The following is a 24,063-nucleotide window of genomic DNA, read 5'->3' on the forward strand; positions in this document are numbered from 1 at the left end:
GCAACATTCCAGGATGTTTCTTAAATAGCTTAAAAGAGTATCTATCAAGGCCACTATAAATCCTCTTTAACCACAGCCTCCAAACGGGCTTTGTCCCAGAGAAATGGAGGACTGTCTCTCTGCACAAGGGGGGCCTATCAACTGAGCCAGGGAACTACAAACCCATAAGCTTGACCAGTCTTATCTTCAAGGCCATGGAGAGAATTATCATGAACCTGATCAATAATGACATAGGAACTCTCCAAACACTGGACCAGACCCAATTTGGCTTTATCAAAGGGGGTTCTTGTCTGCTTAATCTGGTGGACTTCTTTGAGAAAGTCATCAGGGCCATAGATGAGAGTAAAACGATACACACTGCTTATCTAGACCTGGCCAAAGCTTTCAACACAACCCCCCACTCAGTGCTCATAGATAAACTTACTGAGTTAGGCATAAACCCCCTACATCATAAGATGGATAGCCAACTGGATCACTGACAGGGCACATGTTGTCCTGATAAATGAATCCACTTCCAGTTAGAAACCTGTTACTAGCAATGTCCCACAGGCCTCAGTGTTGGGACCCATCCTGTTTGGTATATAATTCTCTAAGGTGAATGCAAATGTTGGGGACCTCTGGCTCACCAAGTTTGTTGATGACTGTAAGCTGGAAGCAATCATTGGATCCCCAAATGATGGTTGACATCCTACAAAAAGGCCTAAAATGAAAGCAACTGGTGCCAAAACTATTGTTTGAGACTAAATGCTAAAAAATGAGTAATCATACCCATCGGTAAATCAGATAGCCCTGCAAATTATAATATTGATAGCACATCCCTAAAAGTAGACCCAGTGGTGAGGGACCTTGGAACACAGATAGATAGTAACCTAAACTTTGCCCCCCCAAGGTAGGTATGGTACTGAGGAAATCTTTCTGTGTGGCTCAACTTATATGTAAAGGCATGGCATCAGGTTCAAAGGAAGTCATAGTGCAATTGGACTCAGCTCTCATTAGGGCCATAATTGAGTATAATGCTCCCTTCTGCATGTATCTAACTAAACACTTACACCAACTGAAGTGGCTCCAGAGGTTTCTCACTAAAAAAATTACAAAGTTTAAGACATATGCCTTATGTACACCAACTAGAGGCCTGGCCCCTTTATTCTATCTCATATCGTTTATTGATGGGGGACTTGTGCCTAACCTACAAGACATTCTCTGATCCAGTTCTGATGAAAATGTTATATATTTGCAAGAAAATTTAAACAAAGGGTTAAGTGTTCCATGTACCTGAACCTTATTTTTGACTCTAACAGAACTTGCTCGAGAGCCAGATTCCTATTCCAAAGGCTACCTCATGTATGGAATAAACTTCCTAGCTTCGTAAAAGAAAGCCCATCCCTCATTCTCTTCAAATAGAATATGGATAAATGGATGGGGAAAGTACAGTTTTGTACCTACCATAAATGTAGATGTCTGATAGGTATGCATCTGCAGTCATAACAAATGGGTTGTCCTGCCTCAGGCAGCCCTTCGGTCGGCCGGATTCCAAAGTCTGGGTCTGGCCTCTGCTGATGTCGCACTTCACCCGACGTCATAGCTGCTGGGGTATAAAGGCATCAGCCGACGCCATTTTCCTCAGTGTTTCTTGCCCCAGATGCCAGGTGCCCTCTAGGAAGGCTAAATTTGGATAAATGCAAATAATTCCAAACAGTAGAAAGCAAAATATATATACATATATACATACAAACAAATACATCATAATAGATTCCCCCAGCTAGCTAAAAGAGGGGTAAGTACCCTTGGAATACCACAGAGGGGAAGGAGGGTGGGTAATCCTGACTGCAGATGCATACCTATCGGACATCTACATTTATGGTAGGTACAAAACTGTACTATGTCCTTCAAGGATGCATCTGCAGTCATAACAAATGGGTAGAGTACCATAGCCAAACTGGGGGAGGAGGCACTAAGATAATGTTGGTGTAGTTAAGATTCCTTGTAAAACAGCAGTTGCAAAACCTGCTCGGGATCTGGAGTATAAAGGAAGATTATAATGCTTGGCAAATGTATGCATGGAGCTCCAAGTAGCAGCTTCTAAAATGTCTTTGGTAGCCACTCCTCGTAGGAAAGCTGTAGTGGTGGCTGTAGCTCTTGTGGAGTGAGGCCTGATATTTTCAGGAGTTGTCTTTCCATGGAATGAGTAGCAGAATCGTATGCAATTTCCTATCCATTTTGAGATTGTCTGTTTTGAAATTGTTTTTCCTTGCACTCCTGTTGCATATGCTACCAGAAGCTGGTCAGTTTTTCTGCTGGCCTTGGTTCTGTCCGGATAGTAGCACAGTTGTCTGTGTACATCCAAGGTGTGTAGTAGTTTTTCCCCCCTGTTCTGTGGGTTGGGGAAGAATGTAGGTAAATGTATGGCTTGGTTCAAGGATACCCTGGATACCACCTTTGGCATAAAAGTAGGATTGGTTCTCAGAGACACTCTATCCTGATGGAAGATAAGGAAAGGCTGCACTGCCATTAATGCCTGTAACTCAGATACCCTTCTTGCTGAAGTGATTGCTAGCAGGAAGGCAGTTTTCCACGATAAGAACTGTAAGTCTGCTGTTGCTGCTGGTTCAAAAGGGGGAAGTGTTAATTTTTCTAGCACAAAATTGAGATCCCATGCAGGCAAAGGTGGTTTCCTTGGAGGCTTTACATTTTTGATCCCTCTCAAAAATTGTTTGAGGAGAGGATGAGAGAAGACAGGAGGATCCATGTTGTACTCTGCTGAAATTGCTGATGCATGTATATTAATGGAAGAATAGGACAGGCCATTGTGGAACAGTTCTGCTAAGTATTCCAGGATGTGTGCTAGGTTTGCTAGTGTGACATTTTCTCCCTTTTCTGCACTCCAAATGAGGAATCTTTTCCATTTGGCTGAATATGTTTTCCTTGTGGAGGGTCTGCGAGCCTCCAGGATAATGTCCTTAACCCTCTGAGATAAATCAAGTTGGTTTTGTTTTATGCAATTTTCCAAGCAGTTAGCTGCAGTGTTTTTAAGTTTGGATGCAGGGTCTTGTAATTGTTCTACGTTAGAAGTAAAGGACATAGAGGTAGATGCCATGAATGCGTCCGAAACATGCTTCTCAGTAGCGGGTACCAATGTTGCTTTGGCCAGTCTGGAGCTATCAGAATTACCTTTGGCTGTTCCTCTCTGATCTTCAGTAGAACTTTGTACATCAAAGGAAGAGGTGGAAAGGCATATACTGTCAGGTCCTTCCAGCTGAAAGAAAGGGAGTCCACCCTCCAGGCAAGTGGGTGGCATACTCTTGAGCAGAATTTCTTCAGTTGGTAGTTGCATGGGGAGGCAAACAGGTCTACCTCTGGCATTCCCCATTTCCTTGTTATGGTTTTGAAAATATCTGGATGCAGCATCCATTCGTGAGCATCCGTGGTAGTCCTGCTTAAGCTGTCTGCTAGTGAATTCTCTTTTCCTGGTACAAATCTGGCCTGCAGTTGGATGTTTAGATTCAGGGCCAAGTTCCACAGGTCCATAGCCGTCCGGCATAGAGGGTATGAATGTGTGCCTCCCTGTTTGTTGATGTACCACATGACTGTGGTATTGTCCGTCCTTATCAGCAGGTGTCCTTGCTGGATGAATGGTCTGAATGCCTCGATTGCATGTTTCACTGCCAGCATCTCCTTTAGATTTATGTGTAGATTCAGCTGGTCTTGTGACCATAGGCCTTGGATACACTTGTCTTCCATGTGTGCCCCCCAGCCTAGGTCTGAGCCGTCCGTGGTGATGGTCTGCCTTGGATGTGGTTTGTGGAAAGGCAATCCTCTGTTTATCTGACAGGCTTGAGCCCACCACAGGAATTCTTTTTTCAGACATGGAATGATTGGTATCTGGGCTTCTAGACTGTGTCTGTGTTGAGACCATACATTCCTTAGGTACCACTGTAACTTTCTCATATGCAGCCTGGCATGTGGGATCAATATTATGCAGGATGCCATGTAACCCAGGGCCTGCAGGACTTTCCTTGCAGTAAGCTGAGTTTGTCTTGTTAATGCCATGAAATAGAGTGGTAGTTGCTTTTGTTTTTCCTCTGTGAGAAAAGCCATCTGAGTTATTGTGTCCAGTTCTGCACCCAAAAATGTTATCCTTTGGGATGGCACTAGTCTTGATTTTTGTATGTTGACTGTGTATCCCAAGGCTTGCAGCAGTTGCATGACATTGACCAAATCCTTTATTAATTTTGTCTTGTTGTCCGCTTGTATTAGGCAGTCGTCCAGGTATGGGTAGATTTGAATTCCCTGAAGCCTGCAATGAGCAATTACTGATGCCAGGCATTTCGTGAATACTCTGGGCACAGTAGATAAGCCAAAGGGCAATGCTGAGAAGTGATAATGCTCTGATCCTGCAAGAAATCTGAGGTGTCTTCTGCAATCTGGTCATATAGGGACGTGCAGGTATGCCTCCTTGAGATCTAGAGTCACCAGCCAAGACTCCTTGCCCAACATGGGAAGAAGTTGCTGTAGGGTCAGCATTTTGAATTTTGGAACAATGAGGTATGTGTTGAGTGCGGACAAATCGAGAATAGGCCTCCATTGATTTTCTTTTCTTGGTACAAGGAATAGTCTGGAGTAGAATCCTTGGCCTTGTTCCATAGATGGTACCTTTTCTATTGCTCTCATCCTTAGTAAACTGATGATTTGTTTTAGAGCCTCTGATTTCTGGCTTGGTGGAAGGTTTGGCATTCCTCTCTTTTTTGGTAGAGTGTGGAAGTGAAACCTGTAGCCCTTGTCTATTGTTTGTAAAGACCATTTGTCTCCTGTAATACAATGCCAATTTCTTGAGAATAAGGCTAGCTTTCCGCCCAAGGGTGCTTCCAGTTGTTCCCTGGTAGACGGAATCAGAGCCAAGTCATTGTGTCTGTCCTGTAGAAGTGGTTGCAGTCGCAGCTGTGGCGGCACTTCTTTGGTTGGCAGGTTGCCACTGACAACCCCTGTAGGCACCCCTAGATTGACCTCTGCCTCTTGGGAATCTATTTCTGCCTCTCTGTGCTCTGGAGGTGTCTGGAAAGGACCAATTCTTTGAAGGCCAATTTCTGCTAAACCTCCAAGGTTGGACCTGCAAAAAATCCTTGACTGTTTGGACAGATTTTGCTTTTTCTTCCACTTTCTTTAGAACCTCCTGTGCAGGGGAGCCAAACAAACTTTGTTTCTCCATAGGGGCATCCAGGAGTTAGACTTAACATGGTCTGGTAAGTTGATTGTTTTTAACCAGGCATGCCTTCTAATCACTGCTCCAGTCATAGCTGATCTAAATGAAGCCTCCAGTGCATCATAGCCACATTTTAAGAAATGATTACTGACCTGCTGAGAATTGTGTACCAAATCCTGAAGGGACTTACGGTCTAAAGGTTCAGGAGAGGCCAGCTTTTTATTCAGCTGATCTAACAAAAATTCCTGGTACTGTATCATGTGAAATTGACAGTTTAAAGCCCTGGCAGAAAGAGTAGAAGATGTATAAACCTTTTTACCCCATCTCTCTAATGCTCTAGATTCTCTTTCAGATGGTAGTGGGTTTTTGGCAGAGGCAGCTGCAACACCTTTAGGGCCCTGAGAAATGGTTTCTGGGTCTGCAGCATGAACCTTATACAAGTGGTAGTGAGACTCCGGGACCCTGTAGTATCTGTCAGGCTTTGCAGGGGCCGGGGGGAGAGAATCAGGGGCAGTACTGGCATCATTGTATGCATCATCAACAACTGATAGTACAGGTGGAATGGCTAAAGGCCTATGTTGTGGTAAGTGTAAAAAAGTCCTTAGCCTTTTCCTAGAATCAGAAAAATCCTGACCCTGCCATTGGAAGTGTTCCCTCATTGAGTGTAGGGTTTCCCTAAAAGAAAATTCTTCTGGAGGTGAGGCAGAAGGAATGGAGTCTTCTGCATCAGAATCCTCATAAGGTGAGTACGGGCCTTCCTGATGGTCCGATACATCTGAACCATCCGAGGAGTAGTCAGAGGACAGAGGTTCAGGGGTTCAGTCCTAGGCCTCTTTCTGGAGGGTTGTGAGGCCCTGTCTGGGTGAGGATGGGTTCCCCTGATCAGAATAAGGTCCTCAGCAAGGCTGAGAATCTGGGAACTTGAGGTAGGCCTGTGAGAGGGAGCTTTTGAAGGTAAGGCCTTGGAAAGTTTGGCTGCTTTAGCCCTGGAAAGGCCTTGATAGACATAGAAGCAGGGGGTCTAGCTGGCAGGAGTAGAGATGTCCAACGGAATAGTGTCAGACAACTCTTGTGTGCCTGCTACTTCAGCAGGAATTTCTGTACGACTCAGCCATGGCCTGTGGCCTCGGTTATCGGAGGCATGAGAACCCGAGGTCTCGGTTTCAGTTGAAACGAGACACTGTAGGCCTAACCGTGGTTTCAGCCTTTAGCTAAATGTGTAGTCGGAGTCTCCATTTTATATGCAAAAGTGGAGCCAAAAACTCTTCTGCAAACTCCGACCGATGTCTAAGAGTCCGTCGGTTGAAGGAAGCACAGGCTAAACAAGCTGATACGCCGTGGTCTGGGCCTAAGCAAGGAAGGCAGTAAGAGTGGATCCTTATGAGGTATTTGTTTCCCACAAGTTAAACAATTATTTACTTTGTCTGACATCGGCTGAGGCAAGAAAGAGTCCCCAACGGGTACTTAGCTTTAGAAGTCTTGACGCTGAAATCTCTGGATCTGACCGACCAGCACTTGCGAACAGCTTCTGCTTAAGAAAGACTGAGGAAAATGCTGATGCCTTTATACCCCAGCAGCTATGACGTCGGGTGAAGTGCGACATCAGCCGAGGCCAGACCCAGACTTTGGAATCCGGCCGACCGAAGGGCTGCCTGAGGCAGGACAACCCATTTGTTATGACTGCAGATGCATCCTTGAAGGACATCTGTAAATTCACTCCGAAGGTTCTGCCCATGTCCCTTATGGACAGAGGCAGTCTGTAACATGACCTGGGGCTCCAACACTCAAAGGCACACTACCCCGATACTACCCCATCCCATATCTGGGGAATTAAGATATAATATTGTCATATCCTGAGTATTATTGGTTAAGCTTGCAAAGGGTCTTGTACTATTAGCTTAGTAATCACATATGAACCTATTATGATGTTGTTGAGGTTTGTCAGATCTTGCATAAGCCTTTGCTTTTCTTTGGTACCAGGAAGAATCTTGAATTAAAGCTACGTCTAAATCATACGACAACATTGGTTGAATATCCTGAGACAGTAGAGGTTCAGAAGCCAATGCAAAGCTGCCTGAGGCTGGTCTTTTATGGAGTCTGGAACTGGTCCTGCCACTGGGAATGGGTATTGTATGCTGTAACATGTGAACACTACTTATCTTACCCTGCTGGTATCATTTATAGCATACAAACTGAGAGAAGCAACCTCCTATAGTTTGGGATCCAGGACAGATGACAGAGGATATTAGCTGCTCTGCTCCAGATGCCTTTGTTTTTGAGAGTTTTGTTGTTGTGGCTGCTGCTTCTCTCCTTTTAGTTGCTGTTATACCTGTTTATGTTGGCACTCCCTATGTTTCTTACACTGTTGCTCCCTTGAATACTTTCTACAGAAGGACCAGCTCTTGGAAAGACAAATCCTGGTTTATTTGGAGGGAACTCTGTTTGTGGCCAATGCTGTTTTTCCAGCTGACAAGAGTGCAGCACTTTTCCTGCTGAGAGCCACTTTCAGCGAACATGTGATGTTGCTCTTTCTCCAGCGCTATGTATCTGAGTTGGTATATATAAGTTGGATAATTTTGGGCATGTAGGGAGGGGAGCAGGCGTGTTTGCTTTCTCTTCTGGAAAAAGTTTCAGTTTTGTGTTCACTGAAAGTGGCTTCAGTGATTTGTTTCTCTGTTTTATACAATGGACAAGGTGTTCGTTAAATAATCATGAGCCCCATTTGGGGACTAGCTATTGAAATGTTTGCTTTACATTAACATAGTGTGTCTTTTTCCTCCAGCCATTTTACTTTTTTTAGAAGGAAGACCAAATAAAACATTTTTATCCAAAGGGTTCTCTAGCAAATGTGCCCTGGATGGATTTTTAACCAAGCACTTCTATCAAAATCTATGGCTGCAGCAGCTACTTTAAAGCCAGAAGCCATAGGGTTATAACTACATTTGATAGCTTGTGACTCTATCACATCTGTAGACTAAGCTTGCTTCATCTTTTTCTCTTTAAGATCTTCCTTTGCTACTAATCTCTCCTAAGTCACGGCTAAAGTAGCCGATTATACATTCTCTTTCCAAACCTGTCCAATGATCTACTTTGTCATTAAGAGATTATTCAGGCTAGCTTTTATTATTTTTTATACAACCATTATAGAATGATCAGTCACTGGATTGTTATAGAAATTTACCTTGCTCCTGAACCCTTTAAAATCAAATGGGCTTTTAGGAGATAGCATGTTACTCAGAATCAGCAGGAAGGAACCTCTGTTTATCTAAACTTTGTAACTTTAACGTTTCCGTTGGCCTTCACATTTAGTTTTCTGCTTAGGAGATTCAGAAGGAACATGAGTTAGAGAAGTCTACAATCAGTCTAGAAGACTTAAGATCTTTTTGCATAGGCATTTTTATATACCCATAGCTGACTTCATATAATTTTTTGTCAGGTAGATTGTAAATGTTGGAGGTGTGATGAGGAAGAAAGAGGTAATTGGGGACATACTTTTTGGAAGTATAATGAGTTGGCAGACTTTAGAAATTCCCTGCAGACTACTCTATCAGGAATACTGGGTGAGTAAATTGGAGTAACTAAGGAAATTATTTTTTGAGCTGTGATACTGAATCGAAATTGCCTAGACATTGTAAGACCTTGCTGAGTTTAATTCTGGTGGCTGCCAAAAAAGCAATTACAAGAAAATGGAAATCAAAGTCTAAACCAACTGTACTGGAAGAAATAAATATATAACATAGATAAAACAACTGGAAGTGGGATCTTTAGAAAAACATGGAAATTTATGGAACAATAAATGCATTATAATGTTTTGGAGGAGGAATGAGGTTTAAGGGAAGGCAGGAATTGAATGAGCTTTGTAATGTTTGACTGACGATGACTGGATAGATTATAAATTATGTATAATGTTTGCAAATGAAAATGTGTCAGTATGGTTTGTTTTCACTTATATAAATGTATGATTGCCTATGTGATAATTTAATAAATATGTTTCTTGTTAAAAAAAAACTATAAATTTTCTCTCCATTTTAAAGTAATTTTGTTCAAAATGACAGTGTTCACAATTATTTGTATCATGGCTCTTCCTAAACAAAACTAACTGTTAAGGTGACATTTTTTTGGTGATATCTAAAGCTGCTTGCAGGAGAACATATTGGTAAGCTTCCCTACAGACATCATAAGAAAAACCTACAAAACAGTGCAATTTTAAATATAAATTTAAATATCACCAAAGTACTGTAAAGTTCTGTACCCAGCAGAATAAAAGCACTCTCATCAAACTAAACAAACAACTTAGAGGACAAATAAAGTCTACCAAAGCCAAATGTGAGGTAAGTTTGGCCTCCCAGGCCGAGGACAAACATAAAGCGTTCTTTAGCTATGTCCATAACCTCAAAGGCAATACACAATTGTGTGCAGAGCTCATTGTAAATGGAGCCACCTATATTGAGCCAGATGACATAGCAAACCTCCTGGCTGATAAATTCAGCTCCAACTTCATCCTTCTCTCCCCCTCAACCTTCTATCTGGAAATATCATCAAATATAACTCCCCCTACTATCACTAGGCAACAGGTCCTTAATGCTCTCTCTAAGACCAAGAACACTGCATCAATTGGTTCAGACAATATTACAGGATGCCTTCTAAATAACATGAAACATGACCTATCAGGGCCTCTGGAATTACTATTTAACTGTAGCCTCCAAACAGGTTTTGTGCCTCATGAATGGAGAAAAGCAACAGTTATCCCTCTACACAAAGGTGGGCTTCCACAGACCCTGGAAACTACAGACTCATAAGTCTCACTAGTCTTTTATGTAAAGCCATGGAAAGAATTATCATGAAGATGATCAACAGAAATATAGTAAACCTCCAGACACTGGACCCACCCAGTTTGGTTTCGTCAAGGGCAGATCATGTCTACTCAGCCTGGAGGACTTCTTTGAGAAGGTCACCGAAGCAATGGATGAGGGCAAAATTGTTCACACTGCCTACCTTGACCTGGCTAAGGCATTTGACACAACCCCCACTCGGGCACTGTTGACAAACTCAAGAGGTTATGTAAAAATCTGTATGTCATCTGGTAGATAGCCATCTGGCTCACAGAAAGGACCCAGGAAGTTAGAAGTGGGGAGTCCACCTCTACAAAGAGGCCAGTCACAAGTGGAGTCCCTCAGGGATCAGTCCTTGGACCACTCCTTTTTGGCATTTACTTCTCAGACGTCAAGGCCAATGCCAGTGGTCTTTGGGCAGACTAAATTTGTAAATGATTGCAAATTAGGAGCTGTCATTGAATCTTACACTGATACAAATGTTCTTCAGGAGGGGCTGACACAGACAAACAACTGGTGTCAGAGCCATGGACTAAAACTAAATGCTAAGAAATGCATAATAGTGTTCTTTGGGAAGTCATCTATCCCTGGTAACTATCATATTGACAATACACCCCTTAGGGTTGACCCAGTAGTCAGGGACTTAGGGACACACATAGTAATCTAGCCTTTGACCATCACCTGTCTACAGTGGTGAGGAAACCATTCTATAATGCACAACTTATAAACAAAGGTATGGCATCTAAGTCCAAGCAAGTCATTGTTCCACTGTATTCAGCATTCATCAGCCCTATCATTGAGTACATTGCCCCCTTTATGTTCCTAACCAGGCACATCCAACAACTGGAACGTCCACTACGGTTGCTCACTAAAAGAATGCAAGGCGTAAGTAAAATGTCCTATGCAGACCACCTCAAGGGCCTATCCCTGTATTCTGTCTCCTACAGGCTTTTGAAGGGAGATCTATGCATGGCATATAGGGCATTGTCAGACCCCACTCTGATGAACCTTCTGCATATCCACAAAACAAACATCACCAGAATTACCCATTCTAAAGACTTAAAGCTTGCGTGTGATATAAATAGGATCTGTTGGAGAGATAGGTATGTATCTGAGACTACTGCGTCTATGGAATAGGCTCCCAAACCATGTGAAGCAGAGTTCCTCCATAACCCAATTCAAGTGGAACTTGGACAATTGGATAGGAAACTGAAAATTCATCCCAGGTTTGGAACCTAAGCCTCTAATGGAAACAGATAACCTGTAAATGGTTCATCTCCCAAACCGCTGCTTACACATATCAAGGGTATTAGAACTTGCCAGAGATTTGGGATGCATGTCTAGGCTTAAAAAGGCCCTTGTGGTCATTAGCCTAGTAAACACAATGAACCTATGAGCCTGTAAATGCTAGAAAGAAGACATATTGTGAAGTTTTAGGTTGGGGTGTATTGTCAATATGATAGTTACCTATGGCTGCACACAGCACCCACAGAGTGAGTCGATGTGATGGTACCCAGCTATAAAAGGTGATACCGCTCTGTGCTGCACGAAAATCACGGTTTGCTACCCTCCAGCTCTCCAGCCTCTTCATTCATAGGGGCAGTTCTCAGCCCCAGGGCCTGCCTAGCCATACTTTCGGCTCAGCAGGACCCCAGCCAGGGCACGACGGAGTCTCGGTGAATTTTCCCTCCTGCCTGTGAAGAGGACCAAGGAAGCAAGAAGCAGAGCGCCTCTTGGAAGTGACCAAAAGGAACCTTGATGGGAGATGGGAGATCACCCATTCACCCGGGATCACGCCACTATGTCAAGAGGGGGTAAAGAGAAGTAAACAGTGGGGAAGAAACAGCTAGGGAAGGCTTAACTCTAGGTTTTATAGCCCTAGGGCTGATAGCCTAGTACCAACCTATGAACCTATGGAGAAATAACTAATGAAGTACCCAAACTAAATGAATCAACATTCACCTCAGCAACAAACTTGTTCAGCTAATCACAGAGCTGTATTAATTTTATAGCTGGGCTCCATCTGATGGCCATCACAATGGGTTCTAGCTGTGCAGCCATAGGGACTTCCAGTTGTTGGAGAATATTTGACTGGAAGATTAATGGGGCTCATAATGTTATAGTGAGATCTGTTTAATTTGGAATCAAAATATATTGCAAATATATCTTTACCATGCATACACACAGTGTGATACAGCAAAATATTATTCAGAACTCAAATAACACGATTTTTGCAATTGGGCTGTGCAGTTCTGCATCCCATACCCTGTATGCATAAATGTACTAATTCTGAGGTGCACAGACTCAGGGTAAAGAGAAAAGCAAATAATACAAAATGTCTCTTTTATTTACTCTGATCTGCCTTAGCTCTGAGTCAATATTAAATAAAGAGAAAAACATCCGTGACAAACCAACAACCTGCAAAATGAAGTGTTTTCAATCCAAACTCTTGACAAATCATTAATGATACTAACTAGATGCTATATGACAAATGACAGTGCTCCCAACTGCCACAGCTTTATGCAAATCATATTATGATTTCCTGCAGCAATTATCCTTATGAAGTACATTGTGTATTTATTTACATCTAATATTAAAGGGTCATTTTGGGAGACCTGTGTCATATCTCTGCAGGGCACAAGTAATATAAATCAAAGCATCTACTGTACAGCTAGTATGAGCAGTTCTGCATGCACCTAGCATGAGGAGCTCTGCATCTGCCTTGCAAGGGGAGCGCTGCACCCACCTAGCATGAGGAACTCTGCACATGCATTGCAAGGGGAGCTCTGCACCTACCTAGCACATGAAGCTCTGCACCTGTGTAGCAAGGGGAGTCCTGCACCCACTTGGCATGAGGAGCTCTGCACCTGCATAGCAAGGGGAGCTTTGCATCCACCTAGCATGAGGAACTCTGCACCTGTGTAGCAAGGGAAGCTCTGCACCCACCAAGCATGAGGAGCTCTGCACCTGCGTAGCAAGGGGATCTCTGCATCCACCTAGCATGAGGAGCTCTGCACCTGCATAGCAAGGGAAGCTCTGCACCCACCTAGCATGAGGAGCTGTGCACCTGCTTAGCAAGGGAAGCTCTCCACTCACCTAGCATGAGGAGCTCTCACCTGTGAAGCAAGGGAAGCTCTGCACCTGCCTAGCACAGGCAGCTCTGCATCTTTCACACATGAGGAGCATATTAACTTGTGCCCTTCTAGCATGGAGAGTCCTTCACCTGCCTACCAGCGGGTTTTCTGTTCTCACCTTGCATTGGGAGCTCTGCACCCTTCTAGCATGGGAGCTCTAAACTCTCCATGCATGAGGAACTCTGCATCTGCCTAACACAGGGAGCTCTACACCCACCTAGCTTTGGGAGTCCTGCACCTGCCTAGCACTGGGAACTCTGCACCATCCTAGAATGGGGAGCTCTGTACCTTCCTCACATGGGGCGTTTTGCAGTTTTAGGTTGGAGAAATAACTAATGAAGTACCCAAACTAAATGAATCAACATTCACCTCAGCAACAAACTTGTTGAGCTAATCACAGAGCTGTATTCCTTTTATAGCAGGGCTCCATCTGATGGCCATCACAATGGGTTCTAGCTGTGCAGCCATAGGGACTTCCAGTTGTTGGAGAATATTTGACTGGAAGATTAATGGGACTCATAATGTTATAGTGAGATCTGTTTAATTTGGAATCAAAATATATTGCAAATATATCTTTACCATGCATACACACAGTGTGATACAGCAAAATATTATTCAGAACTCAAATAACACGATTTTTGCAATTGGGCTGTGCAATTCTGCATCCCACACCCTGTATGCATAAATGTACTAATTCTGAGGTGCACAGACTTAGGGTAAAGAGAAAAGCAAATAATAAAAAATGTCTCTTTTATTTACTCTGATCTGCCTTAGCTCTGAGTCAATATTAAATAAAGAGAAAAGCATCTGTGACAAACCAATAACCTGCAAAATGAAGTGTTTTCAATCCAAACTCTTGACAAATCATTAATGATACTAACTAGATGCTATATAATAAATGACAGTGCTCCCAACTGCCACAGCTTTATGCAAATCATATTACGATTTCCTGCAGCAATTATCCTTATGATGTACATTGTGTATTTATTTACATCTAATATTAAAGGGTCATTTTGGGAGACCTGTGTCATATCTCTGCAGGGCACAAGTAATATAAATCAAAGCATCTACCATTTCAGCTAGTATGAGCAGTTCTGCATGCACCTAGCATGAGGAGCTCTGCATCTGTCTTGCAAGGGGAGCTCTGCACCCACCTAGCATGAGGAACTCTGCACAAGCATAGCAAGGGGAGCTCTGCACCTACCTAGCACAGGGAGCTCTACACCTGTGTAGCAAGGGGAGTTCTGCACCCACTTAGCATGAGGAGCTCTGCACCTGCGTAGCAAGGGGAGGTTTGCATCCACCTAGCATGAGGAACTCTGCACCTGTGTAGCAAGGGAAGCTCTGCACCCGCCAAGCATGAGGAGCTCTGCACCTGCGTAGCAAGGGGATCTCTACATCCACCTAGCATGAGGAGCTCTGCACCTGCATAGCAAGGGAAGCTCTGCACCCACCTAGCATGAGGAGCTGTGCACCTGCTTAGCAAGGGAAGCACTGCACTCACCTACCATGAGGAGCTCTCATCTGCGAAGCAAGGGAAGCTCTGCACCTGCCTAGCACAGGCAGCTCTGCAACTTTCACACATGAGGAGCATATTAACTTGTGCCCTTCTAGCATGGAGAGTCCTTCACCTGCCTACCAGCGGGATTTCTGTTCTCACCTTGCATTGGGAGCTCTGCACCCTTCTAGCATGGGAGCTCTAAACTCTCCATGCATGAGGAGCTCTGCATCTGCCTAACACAGGGAGCATCTTCCTAACACAGGGAGCTCTACACCCACCTAGCTTTGGGAGTCCTGCACCTGCCTAGCACTGGGAACTCTGCACCATCCTAGAATGGGGAGCTCTGTACCTTCCTCACATGGGGCGTTTTGCAGTTTTAGGTTGGAGAAATAACTAATGAAGTACCCAAACTAAATGAATAAACATTCACCTCAGCAACAAACTTGTTGAGCTAATCACAGAGCTGTATTCCTTTTATAGCTGGGCTCCATCTGATGGCCATCACAATGGGTTCTAGCTGTGCAGCCATAGGGACTTCCAGTTGTTGGAGAATATTTGACTGGAAGATTAATGGGGCTCATAATGTTATAGTGAGATCTGTTTAATTTGGAATCAAAATATATTGCAAATATATCTTTACCATGAATACACACAGTGTGATACAGCAAAATATTACTCAGAACTCAAATAACACGATTTTTGCAATTGGGCTGTGCAATTCTGCATCCCACACCCTGTATGCATAAATGTACTAATTCTGAGGTGCACAGACTCAGGGTAAAGAGAAAAGCAAATAATAAAAAATGTCTCTTTTATTTACTCTGATCTGCCTTAGCTCTGAGTCAATATTAAATAAAGAGAAAAGAATCAGTGACAAACCAATAACCTGCAAAATGAAGTGTTTTCAATCCAAACTCTTGACAAATCATTAATGATACTAACTAGATGCTATATAACAAATGACAGTGCTCCCAACTGCCACAGCTTTATGCAAATCATATTACGATTTCCTGCAGCAATTATCCTTATGATGTACATTTTGTATTTATTTACATCTAATATTAAAGGGACATTTTGGGAGACCTGTGTCATATCTCTGCAGGGCACAAGTAATATAAATCAAAGCATCTACTGTACAGCTAGTATGAGCAGTTCTGCATGCACCTAGCATGAGGAGCTCTGCATCTGTCTTGCAAGGGGAGCTCTGCACCCACCTAGCATGAGGAACTCTGCACATGCATAGCAAGGGGAGCTCTGCACCTACCTAGCACAGGGAGCTCTGCACCTGTGTAGCAAGGGGAGTTCTGCACCCACTTAGCATGAGGAGCTCTGCACCTGCGTAGCAAGGGGAGGTTTGCATCCACCTAGCATGAGGAACTCTGCACCTGTGTAGCAAGGGAAGCTCTGCACCTGCCAAGCATGAGGAGCTCTGCACCTGCGTAGCAAGGGGAGGTTTGCATCCACCTAGCATGAGGAACTCTGCACCTGTGTAGCAAGGGAAGCTCTGCACCCGCCAAGCATGAGGAGCTCTGCACCTGCGTAGCAAGGGGATCTCTACATCCACCTAGCATGAGGAGCTCTGCACCTGCATAGCAAGGGAAGCTCTGCACCCACCTAGCATGAGGAGCTGTGCACCTGCTTAGCAAGGGAAGCTCTGCACTCACCTACCATGAGGAGCTCTCACCTGCGAAGCAAGGGAAGCTCTGCACCTGCCTAGCACAGGCAGCTCTGCATCTTTCACACATGAGGAGCATATTAACTTGTGCCCTTCTAGCATGGAGAGTCCTTCACCTGCCTACCAGTGGGATTTCTGTTCTCACCTTGCATTGGGAGCTCTGCACCCTTCTAGCATGGGAGCTCTAAACTCTCCATGCATGAGGAGCTCTGCATCTGCCTAACACAGAGAGCTCTACACCCACCTAGCTTTGGTAGTCCTGCACCTGCCTAGCACTGGGAACTCTGCACCATCCTAGAATGGGGAGCTCTGTACCTTCCTCGCATGGGGCGTTTTGCAGTTTTAGGTTGGAGAAATGACTAATGAAGTACCCAAACTAAATGAATCAACATTCACCTCAGCAACAAACTTGTTGAGCTAATCACAGAGCTGTATTCCTTTTATAGCTGGGCTCCATCTGATGGCCATCACAATGGGTTCTAGCTGTGCAGCCATAGGGACTTCTAGTTTTTGGAGAATATTTGACTGGAAGATTAATGGGGCTCATAATGTTATAGTGAGATCTGTTTAATTTGGAATCAAAATATATTGTAAATATATCTTTACCATGCATACACAAGTGTGATACAGCAAAATATTATTCAGAACTCAAATAACACGATTTTTGCAATTGGGCTGTGCAATTCTGCATCCCACACCCTGTATGCATAAATGTACTAATTGTGAGGTGCACAGACTCAGGGTAAAGAGAAAAGCAAATAATAAAAAATGTCTCTTTTATTTACTCTGATCTGCCTTAGCTCTGAGTCAATATTAAATAAAGAGAGAAGCATCCGTGACAAACCAACAACCTGCAAAATGAAGTGTTTTCAATCCAAACTCTTGACAAATCATTAATGATACTAAATAGATGCTATATAACAAATGACAGTGCTCCCAACTGCCACAGCTTTATGCAAATCATATTACGATTTCCTGCAGCAATTATCCTTATAATGTACATTGTGTATTTATTTACATCTAATATTAAAGGGTCATTTTGGGAGACCTGTGTTATATCTCTGCAGGGCACAAGTAATATAAATCAAAGCATCTACTGTACAGCTAGTATGAGCAGTTCTGCATGCACCTAGCATGAGGAGCTCTGCATCTACCTTGCATGGGGAGCTCTGCACCCACCTAGCATGAGGAACTCTGCACATGCATTGCAAGGGGAGCTCTGCACCTGTGTAGCAAGGGGAGTTCTGCACCCACTTAGCATGAGAAGCTCTGCACCTGCGTAGCAAGGGGAGCTTTGCATCCACCTAGCATGAGGAACTCTGCACCTGTGTAGCAAGGGAAGCTCTGCACCCACCAAGCATGAGGAGCTCTGCACCTGCGTAGCAAGGGGATCTCTGCATCCACCTAGCATGAGGTGCTCTGCACCTGCATAGCAAGGGAAGCTCTGCACCCACCTAGCATGAGGAGCTGTGCACCTGCTTAGCAAGGGAAGCTCTGCACTCACCTAGCATGAGGAGCTCTCACCTGCGAAGCAAGGGAAGCTCTGCACCTGCCTAGCACAGGCGGCTCTGCACTTTCACACATGAGGAGCATATTAACTTGTGCCCTTCTAGCATGGAGAATCCTTCACCTGCCTACCAGCGGGATTTCTGTTCTCACCTTTCATTGGGAGCTCTGCACCCTTCTAGCATGGGAGCTCTAAACTCTCTATGCATGAGGAGCTCTGCATCTGCCTAACACAGGGAGCTCTACACCCACCTAGCTTTGGGAGTCCTGCACCTGCCTAGCACTGGGAACTCTGCACCATCCTAGAATGGGGAGCTCTGTACCTTCCTCGCATGGGGCGTTTTGCAGCCTCCTAGCGGAGGACTCTTTGCCTTTTTCGTACAAGGAGCTTTGCACCAATCTAGCATGGGGAGCACCACATCCACATAGCATGAAGAGCCCTGTACTCTTCTCGGTTGGGGGGCACTACATCTCCCTTGCATGGGGAAGACTGTACCTTCTTTGTATGGGGAACTCTTTACCTTTATAGCATGGGTTGCTCTACACTCACCTAGTAAAGGGAGCTTTTCACCCACCTAACTCAGGCAGCTCTGCAACCTCCCTACATGTAGGTCTCTGTACCTTCCTAGCACAGGCAGTTCTGCACCCTCCTACATGGGGAGCTGTGCACCCACTTAACATGGGGAGTCCTGCGGTTGCTTAGCATTGGGAGTTCTCCACTCAACTGGGAGATCTGTACTCACTTGGCATGGGGAACTGTGCACCCCCCCCCCCCCAGCATGGGGAGCTATGAGCCTTCCTAGCACAGCCTCATACCAGAGTCTGACCATGTTTCAAGTCCTTATACTGAAGTAACTAAAACCAGCCTTGTTAGAAGCCAAGTACAGAACAGAAGACCCATTTTGGTGGAAATAAAATTTAAAATGTATTTGATGTTTGGGGTGCACAGATATCTGCTATCTCTCATCATCTGCCTCTGTAGAACTATAGATGACAGTTAAGTGTGTGAGCAGATTAATCACAAGAAAGAGTAAAACTGCCAGTAGATGGGGTTGGGAGAAACAGAGAGTGAGAGAGAGGTGCATTACAACCTAACTGTATGTAAGTCAAATACAATGAATGTATATAGTGTGTTAATAATGAATATATTGCATACGTTCATTTACTGACTTTCCAGTTTGAAAGGGTCATGGGAAAACTGGAGCATAAGCAAACACATAGGGGTGGGTGGGTGGTTGTAGGTTAGAGAAGCCAGTCCTGAGCAAGGCACCAACAAATTGCAGGATGCACACACACTTACCCACGTATGATGCACATATCTATGGGCAGTTTGGAGAATGACCATTTAGTCCACTTACACTCTGTCTTTGGAATGTGTTAGGAAGCCAAAGTATTGAGTGAAATATGGAAGATGTGCAGGCTCATTAGAATGGAAACCCATGGAAGAACTGAACCGAACAGCCAAGCACTATGAGGCATCGACACTAACTGCCCTTTAACTGTGCCATCCATTACAATGCATAACTAAGAGATAATAATGTTTGCATCTGAAGGATATATGAGGGATCTCAGACAAAAATCAAAGTGAGAGGGTTCCTCTCAGGTAAGTTGTGTCTTAACAGAGGAACCACGCAGGGGTGTCCTCTTTACCCTTTATTTGCGTCATACTTAGAACCATTGGCAAAGAAATTCAAGGGTACAATTGGTATGGTATCATTTTGTAACCCAATGTAACCAAAAAAGGGCATCTCAGTGTTGTGGAATATTCTGTGACAGCTCTGTTTTTTTTTTTTTTTTGGGATAGAAAATTAATGACGATAAAACAAAGGCTATAGGTATAAACTATGTATCCACGTGCAAATTGGGCTAGAAATACACATAGTTATGGGGTGTGATAAAACAAAGTATTTAGGAGTACAGATAAAAAAGGATTTGGTTAAGTCAGCTAAGGCTATGTGAGTAAAGACTAAACAAAAGATAATACAAAAACTGAGAAACTGGAAGTTCTTGACTATGAATATGGATTAGACCTTTTAGTTTTATATACAGGTCAGGCATATTTTTATCAACTAGAGTAGAAGCTGTGGACAGTTAACAATAAAGAGTTGAAGGACTTTATTTGGGAGGAGAAGAGGACAATAGTCAAGTGGGATAAGTCGAGTTCCCCAAAAGAACAAGGAGGTTTAGGATTACCTTATTTGAAGGGCTATTTTAGAGCTATACAGTTAAGGCTCTTACACATAACACAAGTAGAAAGACAAAATTCAAAGTGGAAAGGAATGATAATGATACAGGGGGTAAAAGGAATGATAATGATACAGGGGTAATTCAAGAAATAAGGAAAGACTGGGATTCTGGATACAGATCCTTAAGGAGAATAACAGTTAATACAGAATATTACATTTATACAGTAACAGAACGTATATTAAGAACTAAGCCAACATGGGAATGGAGAAAGGAGATTCTGCCAATAGGGATAACTGCAATTAGGGGCACAGAGAAAAGATAAGATGGGACTGGAATTTACTGGAGGAAGATGGCAAATGAACCAATTATATTGGGAACAAATAATTAGGGAAGGAAAGCTAATATAACGGGAAGATGCCAAGAAGACATCTGGATTGCAGGCTAGTGATTGCCTTCCTTATCAGGAACTGATATCAGAGTATAGACAGAGAAAGGAATAGGGGAATCTTAAATGAAATATATGCAATACTTGAGTTTTTAAATGAATCTAAAGCAGAAGCTGCTGTTAAAAAATGAATAATTAGTAGGGCATGTAAAGTTGTGCATGATAACTACAGGAATCAAACAGAAAATGTCAGAAAAGATTGGGAAGAGAGATTAGGTATGCAATTCACAAAGAAACAATTGGAGGACATATGTATGGCTCCCAAATATGTAACAAAGTATAGAAGATTTAGGAATTTTGCCTGGAAGTGTTTGCATAAATACTTTTATACCCCAAGCAGACTCCAAAGAATTTTTCCTCAGGTAGATGGCAAATGTTGTAGGTGTGATTGGGAAGAAAGAGATACCTGGGAAGATTTGTTTTGGGAGTGTAATCAGCAAGTGAGTGTTGTTGTTGTTCTTTTGGCTTTTCCCGGTTAGGGGTCGCCACAGCGGAACTCCGGTCAGCTAATGATTGGCAGTAGATTTTTACGATGCCGAGGTGCCAGCTCGATGTCCAACCTTCAACGAAGGCACTCCCATTCACGCATGTCTTTTGAACGCCACTCGACCACGGGGAGGACATGCAGACTCCACACAGAAGGCGCTCCAGCCGAGAATCGAACGGGAGAACCTCTTACTGTGAGGTGACAACGCTACTGCTGCACCACCACGGCTTCCAGCAAGTGAGTGTAACTAAGGAAATTATTTTTTGAGCTGGGATAGAGGATCTGAATTTCCTAGATATAGTAAGGCCTTGTTAAGTTTAATTCTAGTAGCTGCCAAAAAAGCAATTACTAGAAAATGGAAATCAAAACCTAAACCAAGTATATTTGAAGTAGTGAATATTGTAACAGAGATAAAAGAACAGGAAGTAGAATCTTTATGAAAGGAGGAGTAATTTACATAGGAAAAAAATGGAAACTTTGCGAACAATACATGCAGAAAAATGTTTTGGAGGAGGAATAAGATTTAAGAGAAGGCAGGAATAGAATAATTTATGTAATGTTACTTACATTATAGGATAAATAAAATACACGTGATGTATAATATTTGGAAATGTGAACTGGTTGATATGGCTTGATTAATTTTATATAAATTTATGTCTGTCTGTATCATGTGATAATTCAGTAAAGGTGTTTTAAAAAACATTTGTGTCTGTAATGACTCCTTGTGTAACCACTTTAATTGGTTCCCCTTCATAACATTGTGGCCCAGTTTGTAGAGTCTGAAAATGTTGTAAGTGTAGAAGCACAAACTCCTGGAACATCGTATTTCCTCTCCGGGAAAGTAACCACTTGGCCACCATGGTGAACTTTGCCCTTTCTCTGCTGTAGTGCGATCTCAGAGTTGGTATATTTAAGTAGGGGGTGTGTGGGGGTGAAGCCCCCCACTTTGATGGGTGTAATTTGCTACTGGTTGTGTTTTCATTGGTGGCCAAGTGGTTACTTTCCTGGAGTGGAAATGCAATGTAGCGGGTGTTCATGCTTCTGCACTTATGATGTTTTGGTTACGACATTTTTAGACTCAACGAACTAACCCTGTAATGTACATCAAATGCATTAAGTTACAGAAAGTCATTCTTCTGATGTGGAAAGAGCTCATGTCACTGCTCCACAAGTAAAGTGAAGATTATAGATTTTCTATAATAAATAAATAGCAAATAAGATAAATGATGGCAGTTCCAGTATTTTCAAATAGATAAAGTGCAACAAAAGAAGGTACTGACATGGACTTAGCTACCAGAATTTACCTTTCAATAGTACATATAAACACATTAGAGGTGGACTCATATTCTTAAGGTTCCTTAACAGCTAAAACTCCTTAAAGTGTTGTTTAAGTACATTATTATACTTTGTGTGCAAGCACAAACTGGTTATTGGGAACAGACATTTCTGAAACAGAATAGAGTCAGAGTTGATTACTTTCATTCCATATAAAACAAATAAATATAGGAAAGTTTTGCACAAATGTGATACACTGACTAAATAACCAGCTGCAGTAATGTTTGGTTATTTGCACATAAATCAGAACCAGGACTCAGGTAAAATAATCTGTCTGAAGCTTAAAACACATTTTCAACACCCATTAATATGCTGAATGGATAACTCAAAACGTTACAGATCTGCCAACAGAACAGTGAATTTGTGTTACTTTTTAAATGTTTCTGACAATAAAAAAAAATCACTGACAACAGTTCTCCTTCTGCAGTATGAAATGTTTACTTGTTATATCTAACACCATCAAACCCTTTTTGTATTTCATAAATAATTCAACATTACTCACCAGTATTTGAATGACCACCTAGGAAGTTGATTTCTTTTATAGCAAAGATGACATCTTTTGAAGTTTTATAGTCCTTAAGAAGAAATTCTGTTTTTGGATTTTCGCTAAGTGAAAAATAGTACAAATAATTGATTATTTTTATTTAGCCTTTTAGGCAAAGGTTTGTAATTGTTTCTAATTAGTTTTATTTAGTTGCAGTGCTTAACAGATGCTAAGATTACTACTGTCCCGATTCAGGATTCTGACAACAGTTCCAGTTTAATGAGCTTTGTTCCCACATCCTCACATGAAGGGTCCTGCCCTCTGATGAAATGAGATCAGTATTGCATAAGTTAGTACAGGATTGTAGTTTACTGACTTGCACTCACTAGGATCATGATTAACCAAAATTTCACAGAATCAAACTTTACCTAAAACATCATACTGAATGCTCAATTCCATGATCACAGTGAAATTAAGCTCATTCAAACAAATGCAAAAATACCAATTTAAAGATTTCCAGAAGAATCTGAGCATTTTGAGGGTTGACACTTTATCACCTGTACTTATTTATATAAATAATTTCAGAGTTCACATTATCATAACACAAGAATTAATGAAGACAATCACATCCTTCCTTCACAATAGCGTTTTCATAACATTACTGTAGCACATTTTGCATGCATTTCATATACACTAACACAAGAAAACAAAACATCCATCTCCTCCTCTCTTCTTCAGCTTCAACTGAATTTTAAATCTAACTTTCATGACACACAATAAACAACAATGAACTTCACAAACAATATAATCAGTTCTCTAACATGCATTAATGGGGGAAGGGGGCAAAGTGGTTGGCTGCCCCAAGTGCAAGTTGTTAGGGGGTGCAATCTGCAGTTGCATGTGGGGTACAAAGGGAATATTGGCATTCATTTAAGAAGCCATAAATTATATTGCGGCTTCTTAAAGATCATATCTAAAGGTATGAAACAACCTTTGTTTTTTTATAAAAATGTGTTTGCATGCATCAATATGCAAACACTTTTTATACAAAAAACAAAAGTCATTGTGCACCCATCCATTAAAATATATATTTTTTAAAATATTCCTTCTGAATGCAGAAGACTAAATGTAGTAAGCCGTGTTTACGCCATTAATATTCATAGGAGGGCATGGACCTGTTATGTCATTCCGGGTTCTAGCTCTAATGCTGCTGGATTAGTGTAGGTAAGTAACTGTAAATTAGTTTTATAATTTCCAAACTGTTAAATTAGCAGTTTGAC

General features: G+C 42.5%; 1 protein-coding gene across 3 annotated transcripts in view; it reads right to left on the bottom strand.

The window, feature by feature from the left end:
• COCH (cochlin) overlaps window positions 1-24,063 on the bottom strand; it is a 382,700-nt gene that overhangs the window by 42,776 nt on the left and 315,861 nt on the right. For all 3 annotated transcript variants that reach the window (XM_044073810.1, XM_044073808.1, XM_044073809.1), the window contains exon 9: window positions 22,802-22,905. In XM_044073810.1, coding sequence (XP_043929745.1) covers window positions 22,802-22,905 — 104 coding nt within the window. The remainder of the gene's footprint in view (window positions 1-22,801; window positions 22,906-24,063) is intronic.

The sequence above is a fragment of the Protopterus annectens genome, chromosome 6.part0 (assembly GCF_019279795.1).
Source record: "Protopterus annectens isolate FY-2018-M chromosome 6.part0, PAN1.0, whole genome shotgun sequence".
Lineage (NCBI taxonomy): Eukaryota > Metazoa > Chordata > Ceratodontiformes > Protopteridae > Protopterus > Protopterus annectens.